Source organism: Rhinichthys klamathensis, unplaced genomic scaffold (assembly GCF_029890125.1).
Source record: "Rhinichthys klamathensis goyatoka isolate OS25496 unplaced genomic scaffold, OSU_Roscu_1.1 h1tg000053l_1, whole genome shotgun sequence".
NCBI classification, from domain to species: Eukaryota; Metazoa; Chordata; class Actinopteri; order Cypriniformes; family Leuciscidae; genus Rhinichthys; species Rhinichthys klamathensis.
The window spans coordinates 3,410,452-3,422,815 of record NW_026606598.1 but is presented as its reverse complement, the minus strand read 5'-3'; the positions used below and the strand labels follow the sequence as shown (position 1 = coordinate 3,422,815).

The following is a 12,364-nucleotide window of genomic DNA, read 5'->3' as shown; positions in this document are numbered from 1 at the left end:
CAACAGAAACTACAACAATAACAACACATACATTTATTAATGTAAAAAAAAAAATCTCAATTTTTTTCTCGATTCACTGTAAAATCAACAACTACAACAAAAACCTGAATTGCATGATGAATTCTATGGATCAGTAAAGGGATAGTTCACCCAGTTAACAGCATGCGTCAGTTATAAGAGGTCTGATAACTGAGTTTTCAAAGCAACGTGAGGCTAAAGACTGAAGAGTTGGTACCAAATTGCAGGTGCTCAACTGTATGTGAAGCTGAAATTCTACACCTACAGGATTTCTGTGCCCTGCATTTCTGACGGTAATCCTTATGACAAGATGCTCAGGCTTTAATGCTCACAGATGATCCTGATGAAAATCTATGCTTAATAAGAAAAATAACTCATGAGTGCAGATGTGCAGAGATATTTGGGATGACAGAATATAAGATTATGGGATGTAGAATTGGCTGACTTGTGTGGAACCTATAGGAAAACATCTATTTTAGGCTTCGAAGGCTACATTGAATATCATTTACCGTATGCAGTACAAGTTTCTTCACAGTTGCTGGGGACATGCATTTATATTTTGCCATAAAGGTGCATAAAGGTTGTCAGGTTTTTGTGAAGTTTCCGTCTTGCAGCCCTGAAAGTCTGAACACACATTCACATTCACATTCTCTAGTTCTTTCACTCAAAAAAAAAATCATGGAAAGGATTTCCACATGATTAACTTGCTTTATTTCAGCATTATGCAATTCTGTTATTCCAATCTAATGTACTTAGGTTGGGTCAACCTAATGTATTATCCAACAATCCAACACTTCATCACAACTTCTCCATTCAGGCTCATCAACCACAACTCCTAGGACAGCCAGGAACCAGTTGTGATTAATGTTAATGATCAGTTAAACTTCACAGACCCCATTGCTAGAACTGCCCGGTCCTGCAGATTTGCCTTATTATACAACATTAGGAAGATCAGACCCTTCCTATTGGCACATGCAACACAACTTCTTGTCCAAACTCTTGTTCTAGGAACTATCTGGACTTGTAATGCTCTCTTGGCAGTTCTTCCAGCTTGCATTGTCAAACCTCTTCAACTGATCCAGAATGCTGCAAGCAAGTGTGGTCTTTAACAAGCCGAAGAGAGCGCACGTCACACCTCTCTTCGTCAATTTACACTGGTTGCCAATTAGGGATGCAACGATTACAGATTTTCTAAGTACGATTATTGTCTGAGAAATAATCACGGTTTAACGATTATCACGATTATTATGCATCAATTAATTTCACAACACTACTAATGTATAATATCACATGAACACTCAGCACTAGATTTTAATGTGTTATTTATTGCTGCCACAACACAGTACAAAATTATAAAATGGCAAACAATAATCAATCTCTTCCTTTGGAATTAAAGAGAAGTGCTTTGTAAACATCCAGCATTTTTCTTTTAAAAATAACAAATTAAGTCAAAGGCTGCAAGACTATTTGATTGAAATAGATCACAAAATTATTAAGTTTTTAGTTTGTTCTAAATTTATTTTCAACCTGAGGTAGAAAACTTGATAACATGAAAACAATATCTTGTTGGTATTTGACTTAAAAACATAAATAAAGGGATAATAAATCCCAATGAAAATAAGAATAAACAAAGTATTTGGCTGGCTCTATTGAATTAAATGCAAGCTAAATATTAGGCCTATGTATTTCTTTTAAAAGAAAAAAAATATAGTCCAAATGTTATCCACCAATATTATTGTACTTATTTTAATACTCTTTTTTAAATTATTAATCCAAATTTTACATGTGCCTTTAGAAAATCATCTATTATAATCTCATTAATTTTGTTTGTTTGTTTGAAGTTTAAGTAAAAATTATAGAAAGAAACTGAGAACATCTCTCATGCAGTGTTATTAATAACTGAAATGCAGTTAATTGGTAGTCCTAGAAGTCTACATGATCTTATGTTAGTGTTTTACACCGGGCATATTAAAACTACAAATCCTAACATTTACTCAACACAGACAGGAGAAAGCAATAGGATATTAAGTTAAATGTTCACTGAAACTCTTGAGAGCACGTCACATTCGGTTTTCCACAGACTTGCGTAACCAAAATATTCCGCTGTTTTTTTGTTATTGTTTTTTTTTTTTACGTTGCACTGAAAGCTGAAAGTTGCACGCCGCGTTCTCCTTTTTCCAAAGCGCTAGGGCGGTTGCGCTCCGGAGGCGTCTGTCATTGCTGTGTTAGTTCTTGTCACTTGACCAACGGTGCGCTTGCGGCATTCTGAAAAGTAGAGATGTTTTTATCTCGATGCGGCGCGGACGCGCTTGGAAAAAACGACCGCGTCGCTTCCATTATGAGCGCGCATACATTTGAAATAACGAACTTGAGCGCGCAAAAGACGCGATATGTGAACACGCACTTAAGGTGTTTTTTCGGTGGAAATCGAGCGTCGCTGCTTAGTCCCTCTGCCAAAGTGGTTGACGAGCACGGCACTTTAAGCTGGTGCACCGCTGGTGTAACTTTGTTTTCGTTTTGTGTTAGGTGCAAAAGTTCCGTACTTTGCAGAACACTCGGTGTAGCATAGTCTTTACGATTAATTAACCGTGACGTTTTAAAGCGCGGTTAATTGTGAAATCCGGTAATCGCTGCATCCCTATTGCCAATTGCCGCTCGCATCAAATTCAAGGCACTGATGTTTGCCTACAGAACAACCACTGGCACTGCACCCCTATACCTAAACTCACTAAACTCACTACTTCGGGCCGCTCCAGAAGCTTGAGTTCTGCAAGTGGACAACGCCTTGTGGTGCCATCTCAAAGAGGCTCAAAATCACTTTCACAGACCTTTTTTCCAAGCTGGTGGAATGACCTGCTTAACTCAACCCGAGCGGGTCAACACTTGACCCATTAATACTAACACTTACATATATATAATTTATATGCTACGTGTACTGTGCTAGACTAACTGTGACTGTTCACAGCACTTGCACATGTTTGCCCTATTGTTGGTTTGATTGCTTCTATTGTTCTCATTTGGATGTTGCTTTGGATAAAAGCGTCTGCTAAATGTTTAAATGTAAATAATAACCATTAAAAGTATATTTCCTGCAGCTAATTAGTCAGAATTTATGGTTTATGTGATTAGTTCATATATTGGCTCTGAACATCTGTCATGTGCTGATTTATACAAACCCCCCCCCCCCCCCCCCCTCTCAAGGTGGGGGGGGGTTGTATCTCAAGGTCTCAAGCTCTCAAGGTTATGTTCTCTGGTTCGTTTTCCAATCCTGTCCTTCATGTTCAGTAGGCTCAGGCTGCCTAACAAATGCATGTTTTTTTTTTTTTTTTTTTACATGTGCACTGACCATTATGGTGATAAAAAAACGAATGGAGAAAAACTACAGGTGGAGAAGAGGGAGTCTTGTTTGTAAAGATGGAGAGAGATTTAAACTCGACACAGGTTATTAGGTCAATAATAGAGTGGTGCAGAGATGACGTCAAAAGCCAGAAGACTAATTCGCTAGTGATTCCCTAAAGATTGTGATTTACGTTGTGCAAAACATCAAAGTAGCGTCAAGTTATGTTTACCACAGGTCTAATTTTACTCATAAATTGAAAAACCTCATCATATAGGAAAATCTTGAGGGAACCACTGTGTTCCGGATTTTGTAGTCATCCCTGCAGGCCTGCACCACTTTACATCTGCCGGATTCTGTTGTGTGACTGCTCTAGTGACTCATCAGCAGGAGCTATACATAGTTAAGCCTCATTTTTGTTTGTTTTGAAATGAAATGTGCTGTTGTCGTAATCAAGATTAAAAATGTCAACTTCATGTTTCATTTCCTTTCACAGTTTATGTGTTCTATTGTTACATTTTTGAATAGGCACTTTTGCCTTTTTATTTAATAAAGAAAAATTTTATTTCCTGAAGTAACATTCCTTCATAAATATATGCAACAAACCCATTCAGTACAGCTTTGTGTGAAATGCTAAAAAGGCTGTGGTTGTGATGGCATACTTTCATATTATTTTGGCAGGAAATGTATTATTTGCATGGTATAATAAAAAGTAATTTGCAAATAAATTCCAGTGACAGAAAGGAAGTAATATGACTCGTTATTTGATCAGATTGCTATATGTCAAGGCATTTTTACAGAAAAACATTTTAAATGCAAAATATATTTTTTTTTTCCTACCCACAGAATGATAACTGGAAATCACTCACAACATGTTGAGGTCATGCGACAACAATAGCTGTTACTGTTTGAAACATACACATTTTTGAAGAGTAGAGATAGAACATCATTAATGTGAGTAAATGATGACATACAGTACTTAAAATTTTTGGTTAATTAATGGTTTGACTCCCGAAAAGCCACCATCACCATGTCCCTTTAGGGGTTCCATAAAATTTCAACTCCAAAATGCAGGCTACAGTGTAAAATCATAGATATAAATGTCTTTTTAATTGATTATTAAATTGTTTAACTAAGGTTTATACATAGTTTCCATGACAGAGTTATTATAAGGTAAATATTTTCATATTATTGGAGCTGCAAATTAGCTAAGTTTTAAATAATTTTTAAACAGCAAGCACAAACTATGCAAAAGCGGCCAACCTTCTGGCACACTCAATGTCCGAACTCGCTCACCCGTTGTCATTCACTCCCTCTAGTGAACTATATTAGTGGACTAATGTATAGTGAATGAGGGTATGAGGGCGATTTCGGACGCAGCCAAGGAGTGAGGAAGCTTCCTGAGGAGTTATGAACGAAGATACACAGGTGCATCCTTCCCTCACATGCAAAGGGGGTGGAGCTAAAACGCAAAGAAAAGAAACGAGGCAAGGAAACGAGGATGCACAAATAAGAAATGAGAAGCACCCACTTGTCATGTTCCAGAATGAAACCACTGTTTGAACGAACCAGTGGAATGAATGCTTTACACATAATGACAGCGATTTGCCGCCACCTACTGGCAGTTTAAATTTCATAATTAAAAGCATCATTTAATTCTTCTATATTCAAAATTATGTATTTAAAACATTATTTTTACAGTTGCAAATGTAGTGTAAATGCATTCACCTATAATATTACGCATACATTAACATGTTAAAGATGGGGTTTAATATAGTTGTGGCCTAATGGTTAGAGTCAGACTGGTAACCCGGCGGTTGCGGGTTCAAGTCTCAATACTTGCAGGAAATGACTGAGGTGCTCTTAAAAAACAAAGTCAAAACCCCCAATCGCTCTCAGTCGCCACAGCAAAAATGGCCGTGTGTGTGTGTGTGTTCACTAACTGTCTGCTACTAATGGGTGTGCACTAACTTGGATGGGTTAAATGCAGAGGAAAATTCAGAGTATGGGTTAATGTCATGTCACGTAAAAATGCCCCTGGAAATCAATTTAAGGGAATCAATGGGAAAGTTTATTTCTGTCATTTCCCTGGTGATATGTCATAGAAAATATGCAAGCAAAGTTTCGAAAAGCTTTGGTCTCTTTTCAATAGATTCCTATTGGACTGCTTAAATGCAATATTACAGAAATAAGCACTAACAGCAGGCATGTGCATGCATCTTAAATGTATGGCATGAGGCATATGCAAGTATGAATTGTCAAATATAAAAGACGTTATTAGAGTTTTGAATGATTAAGTTCTTTGCTGATGTAGGACTACAATGAAATATGTCATTTTGCCCAAAAAATGCATTATCAAATGTATTTAGAAAAAAACATAATATTATATATCAAATAATATAAAACCATATTAAATCTGTGGATATATTTATTATTATTTATTTAAAAATTAACAGTTTTTCTAACAGTTTTTGGCACTTGTGTTACAAAATAACATTTGTTTCATTATATCATGTTGATATAATTTGTGCAAATGTAAAAATGTTATAGATGTCTCATTACATGACTACATTTTTGGGTAACTCTATTATAGTATATACCCAGATAACTCAAAAGTTTGTGTTATCTACTTAGTAGCAATACATGTAATGTTGTCAGGAAAAAGTACAGTTGTATAATGTTGGAAAAGTAAAATTCACATGCTTATGTAGTTTCACACCACTGAGAATGTGAAGCGTGTTGTATGTGTGTACGTCTCTCCTGGTCTCAGCAGAGCATCAGGAAAATGAGGCTGATGAGAGACAGAGAACAGAACATCTCATTCATTGAGAACCATTATGCTTTTAATTAAACAAACACATTACATAAATATAAACAAGTTCACAAATAGGCTCTGTACATGATGTATAGTATAATGTGCACTACCATTCTAAAGTTTGCGGTTGGTATGATTTAAAACAATTTATTTTTTTGAAAGAAGTCACCAAGGCTGCATTTGATGATCAAAAATACAATAAAAACTGTAATATTGTAAAATATTATTACAATTTAACATAATTGACTGCATGTCAATGCATCCTTGCTGAATAAAAGTATTACAAATTAATTCTTACTGACCCCCAAATGATCAGTGGTAGTGAACATTAATCAAGTGCCACCACTTGAATGAAAATGTTCTTTTGATTAAATTACCTGGTTAACCGCATCTGGCCAGTTTTGGGTCTCTAAACAGAAGGCACTGTGTTTGGAGTAAGCAGCTCCACCCTTCCCTTTCAATGTCCCATCCAGGAAGTTGGAGGTGTAGAACTGAACCCCAGGCTGTGTAGTGCTCACCTCCAGGACACGACCCGTCCCAGGATGCACCACTCTACAGAGTCCAACATGAGTGCTAATATTAAGATGCATAAAGTGTTATATCATGAAGTCAATATTCCAATACAAATGACACGTTACCGAGCACATTTTCTCTCCAGTGGCGGTTCACCAGGTGAGCAGAGACAGAAGTTGTGATCAAACCCTGGACCAGGCAGCTCTTTCAATCTAGAGCCAAGAAGAACAGGCTTTCTCAGGTCGAATAGGGTCTTCTCCACAGATTTCACCTCCCCTGTACATAGTAAAGAAACCACACAAAACCACGTTTGACAGTTTCTGTTCTGGAGAGTTTCTAAAAAGTTCTAATTCTCTAAAATAAACAATGTGATAATAATACCTGTGGGGATCATTGCCTCATCCACAGGCAGGTACGACTCCGATGAGATGGTCACCTCATGGTCGTAAATGTCTGGTGTTCCCTGCAGAACGTGGGACATTAAATAGCATTTATTGATAGTAGGAATACACCAGCTGTGTCCACCAAAGACAATTCATAAAATCTTAAATATAGCCACCAAGGGTCCTATAAGTTCATAACAAATCACACTGTACGAGTTATTATAGAAGATAATAGTGGTGAACAAAGAGCAAGATGAATCGCACTTTGGCATTTGTGGTTTTTTGAGGATGAAAAAAAAGAAGATGAAGCGAAAGAGGAGAATATGGACACGGAAAAGAGGCCAACTTGGCATGTCAATCTTGCAAATGGAGCTTGAGGTAAGTAGTTTTATGTTTCAGCACCATGTTGCGTTGATCAATACACCATTTCATGTTGCATTTTTATTGGCTATTCAGTAGATGTATAGGTCGTAGCAGCAAACACACTGTTGAGATGATCGTGCTAAATTTCTGACACTTTTAGAAAAGTATCTTTGGTCGCAAGAGGCCGTCTTTGAACCTCTCTCACTGTACGATGTGGAGCCACGACCACAGAAATTGCCACGATTGATCATGTTTTGTCTGGAACAGCCCAAAATCGTACAATTTGTACCAGGCATTAAAGTTGGCATGAAATCAAAATTGACCCCATTTACTTTGTTAGAGCACTTTACTAGTTTTGTGGTGAACAATAAACCTGTGCAAGTTAATGTACAAAAGACAAAAGAAGGTTTTCTTTGTAATCTTTGGTCAAAAATTCCCCTTCTTTTCTGATGACAGCTTGAGCGGAACATCCTTAATCACTCCCTCCAACTGTCAGTCTGATGCCAGCTAGAAATGGCAATGAGGTGCGCTAAATTCAAGCCCCCCACTATTATTTCATATTCAGTTACCTATTCTATTTCACACGGAAATAAGTCACCATGCTGAAGTCAAGTCGATCGCAACTTCCAATTCACACAGACTTTAATCATGAAGTGTAAGACGAGGAGTAGAATCTCTGAGATGTGGCCCTACCTGTCCAGCCAGGTTGAAGTATGAATGGTTGGTGAGGTTGATTGGTGTAGTATGGTCAGTCTGTGCGTGGTACAGCACACTCAGTGTGTTCTTCTCCAGTGTGTAGGTGACACAAGCGTTTAGGTTCCCAGGGTAACCCTCATCGCCACCTGGACTACTGTGACGCAGTTTCACTCCGTTATCCACAGCCTCTGTGGTCCACACGGCCTACACCACACAAATGTCCTTAATGAAATGCCAGATGCAACGATGTCTGCTAACTCACATGAAAGAAATGACAAATAACATATAATGGGACATATGTGCGTTTGTTAACCTTGTCAAAGCCCTTCAGTCCTCCATGCAGAGCATTGGGTCCATTGTTTATAGCCAGTTTATATTCCTTCTCATTTATCACAAACCGGCCCTTGGCAACGCGGTTTGCAACCCGGCCTACCACAGCTCCAAAGTAGCGAGGGTTTGAGAGATAACCTAGAGTGAAATAAAGGAAATGAATCATTATTTTCATTCAGTATCTCTAGTTAGTTCTGTCTAGCGATAGACAGATATGTCAACGAGGCTGATTAATACACACACATTTGGTTATTCTGAGATCATCTGCCAATAACTATGCCTGCTTGGCTGATTACAGCAATGGTTCTCAACCTTTTTGACTTATATGGTTGAGCATGAGCGGGACATTTAAAAAAAAAAATCTTCTTTTGTGGTTCATAAAAGACAGAAGGGCATACAGCATTAGAACAACACCAGGGTGAGTAAATTATGACTTGATTTTAATTTTAGGGTGAACTATCTCTTTAAGGGTTCTTTAACCAATGAATTTGCATCATTGCATGACTTTTATAAATGTTCATTTACTGGATAAGGATTTAAAAAATATATTTATCTACCTAATAAAATATTTTAGAGCTTGGCATTGCTAGAAAAATGTATATTCTGTAAAAAAATAGCCATGTCATTATAAAGAAATATCTTGAACTTAGTTGTTTAAAAGGCTTGTTTTGTCTAATTTTGAATAATTTTAAGTCATCTTGAGGCCCACTAGGAAGTCTGCCAAGTGCAGAGGCCCCGTGGTTGAGGATTTTCTGGATTACAGAAATGATAGTTCTCCTTGTGTTTATTTCAAAATCTACGAACAATCTTGAATAATGAATATCTTTTTTAAAAGATTTTTGTGAAACAAAACGAGTAAATGTTGTGCAATTGTTCATTCAATTCCCACAATTACATAGATTTCATAAAGGGCATCAGCAACTATGCTTTCTCAATATCTGTAGTGTTGGCCTGTTAAAAGCACAAATTGGGCAACAAGGAGAAGACTTATTAGCAGCCTTTCTGTCGGCACAGCCTCTGCAGTGATTCAGTGCTCTTAAATATTATGTATAACATTTTTAATTAGATTAATAATGTCTTAGCCAGTACTACACTGAACTTTCTTTTTCAAACACCCTGATAAAACTGCAAATAGTTTGTTTTTTTTACTTATGTTTTAGCCTATGAATGAAAGAATCTAAAAGGATGTTTTAGTCAGTTTGATATTTTTTTCAAAGACATTAAAAGTTTTATTGGAACATTTTATTACTTACAAGTTGCTTTTTCATATGGAGAAATCTTTGAAAATGTGATTAAGGAAAAAGTATGTTTCCAAAAGTCAATTGTTGACATTGTAAGTTTAACAATGTAAAATTAATGTGTACTTGGCAGCTTGGATTATTTGGTTTTTGGGAGAATTTCATGAGAAATGCATGACTAACGTTACATTCTGAAATGTAATAGGCTACAAACTAGATGTTTCACAAACTAGAATTAATCTAATAAAATTCTAAAAAGCAATAGCCTTCATGTATTCTCCATTTAATCAGAAACAATTTCTCTGAAACAGGTGATATTAAAGAACCATTATTGTGTCTTATTTTTTTCTCTGTACAGAGAGGATACATTTGGCAGGAATAAGCAAATAAATTGTTAAAACAGGTTAAGAAATTATTTTAAGCTGTCTCTAATTAACATGTCAGTCTAAAATACCTGTCATGCACAATAATGAAACGCTCTCATTAACTGAATGATAGAACTTGCCTTCTAAATCATCGTATCCTAACACTATATCCGCACTTTGACCGCTGCGATCTTCTGTTGTAATGGACTTTATCACACAGCCCAGAGAGATGATCTCCACACACACACTGCCGGACCGCAGGGTCCATTTCTCCACTGGACCCACTGCAGTGCCGAACTCCTCTTTACACACCTCGGTCATTATGAATAATCTCGTTTGCTCTAGACTGGATTTACAAGTCCACCATTGCAAAGAAAGTTACAACACGGCAGTACAAATGACTACACTTTGAGTTAATAAACTACAGTGTACCGCCCTCTAGTCTAGTCAGATCAACGCTTTCGAAACACGCTTCGTGAAGCTTCAAAACCTTTGCGAATCATTTGTTTCGAACCAGTGATTCAGAGCGCCTATGAAACTGCCAAAGTCACGTGATTTCAGCAAACGAGGCTTCGTTACTGTTTCGAAACGTAAATGTCAATGGTTGATTGTTGTAGTTATGTGAAAAAGTTATGGTATTATGTGTCTATGTGTCTTTAATTTTGATTTCCTATGATAATTAATAAAAAATAATTTTAAAGTATGATAATTCATTTTGTAATTAATCTGTTAACTGTCTAATTTCACATTCATTAGTTTTCTCATGAGTCCTTAAAGAATTTGAAAATTACTTTTCTACTATTCAAACTAGTACTAAACTAAACTAAACTGCATTCATCTGTTCTGAGTTCACAATCTTTGAATGATACAATTTGAATGTATGTTTTATTTTATTTTATTTTATTGTGTGTGTGTGTGTGTGTGTGTGTTACTTTTTCTTCACCTAGCTCCAAAGTGTATGTTGAATTGTTTTGTTGTTTAAAGCAAAATTATTATTATTATTATTATTATTATAATTAATAAATTCATAGACTGTAAAAAGTTATAATTATTATTATTACAAAATCAATGGTTGATGATTGTCTATGTAAACCCATGAACCAGATTATTGTTCTGATCTCCGATCAATTTTTTTAATTTGTAGACATTTAATGACACATTTGTTTAAGAAAAAGGAAGAGTTGTTATTAGAAGTCTCTTATTGGTATGAATAACCATAACTCTTCATAAAACAAACAAAACAAGCCCTACAGTTTAATAAAATAATAACACATATCAGAAATGTTTGAGCTGAGTTTTTGTTGCATTATCTCGTTCTGACCAGCAGGGGTCACCAGCGTGTGACGTTTCGAGCGCTTCGAATCAGTGAATCATTTTACGAAGCAATTGGTTCAATTGATTCAAAGTGACGAAAAGCTTCGTTTCTCCGTTTCTCCCATCACTACCGTCCAAATCGCTTCTATTTGTTGGTGTCATACTGCCACTATCTGGATTGGGGCAGTACTGCGCATTTATGTAGAATATTTGGCCCATTTGGTGCTGTTCTGACTTTGTAATATGCATTTACCAACCATTTTTAATTGCAAGACTAAACGTTGATGCAAAAATAAAATAAACTCATAGATTCGTACATTTTTACACATTGTACAGACCACAGACTAAAGACTATCTGATCTGAATATTAATCTGATAGAATCCTGTTACAATGACCATAATAATAATAATATTTGGATAGTGATAATTGTTGTAATATAATTACTGTTTCACAAACCACATTAACCACAGTGTCAATTGCTAATGATTATCAGGCATTAGTAGGCTACGTTTGTTCCCTTTAAAATTTCTATGAATTCATCATTTATTTATTTTTCAATAGTTATTTTCTGGCATTCTGGCCTGGAGATTTATGAGAGAGGCAATGTGTGCAAATGGATTTGAAATGTGTCAGTCTAAAAATAGAACAGTCCTAGAAATGCTGTCTCTCTGAGGGTTCCTCCTTTAAATCTTAACAGCTCTTTTGTTTCCAATAATTTTCTCAGAAAAAAATTGCACTATGGTATTCTGTGCACATTGGGCTCCAAAAGTCTGGGGCCATGCATTGCATGCAAATGCATTCTCTCTCTCTCTCTCTCTCTCTCTCTCTCTCTCTCTCTCTCTCTCTCTCTCTCTCTCTCTCTCTCTCTCTCTCTCTCTCTCTCTCCCACATGGTATGCCACAAATTTGCTAAGGCAGAATCGTGAGTAGGCTTTTTTTTATATATATATATATATATATATATTTTGTATCGTTTATTCTGTAACATATCA

The 12,364-nt window shown here is 36.3% G+C and overlaps 1 protein-coding gene across 1 annotated transcript; it reads right to left on the bottom strand.

The window, feature by feature from the left end:
• Positions 1-5,953: 5,953 nt before the first annotated feature.
• On the bottom strand, positions 5,954-10,518 carry galm (galactose mutarotase). The gene is made up of 7 exons (XM_056248219.1): positions 10,199-10,518; positions 8,439-8,593; positions 8,123-8,329; positions 7,065-7,146; positions 6,809-6,959; positions 6,548-6,722; positions 5,954-6,146 (listed from the first exon to the last, which is right to left on the bottom strand). Exons 1-7 carry the CDS (start codon positions 10,377-10,379, stop codon positions 6,069-6,071), a joined length of 1,029 nt encoding a protein of 342 aa, XP_056104194.1. The 5' UTR covers positions 10,380-10,518; the 3' UTR covers positions 5,954-6,068.
• Positions 10,519-12,364: the final 1,846 nt, after the last annotated feature.

What these genes read in the sequence shown, in the direction of transcription:
- galm (XM_056248219.1), bottom strand. Translation starts at nt 10,379, where the DNA reads ATGACCGAGGTGTGTAAAGAGGAGTTCGGCACTGCAGTGGGTCCAGTG. An exon ending in CTGGAGAGAAAATGTGCTCG is followed by an intron (nt 6,723 to 6,808) that starts GTAACGTGTCAT and finishes TGGACTCTGTAG; the next exon opens with AGTGGTGCATCCTGGGACGG. An exon ending in GGCCAGATGCGGTTAACCAG is followed by an intron (nt 6,147 to 6,547) that starts GTAATTTAATCA and finishes GTCTCTCATCAG; the next exon opens with CCTCATTTTCCTGATGCTCT.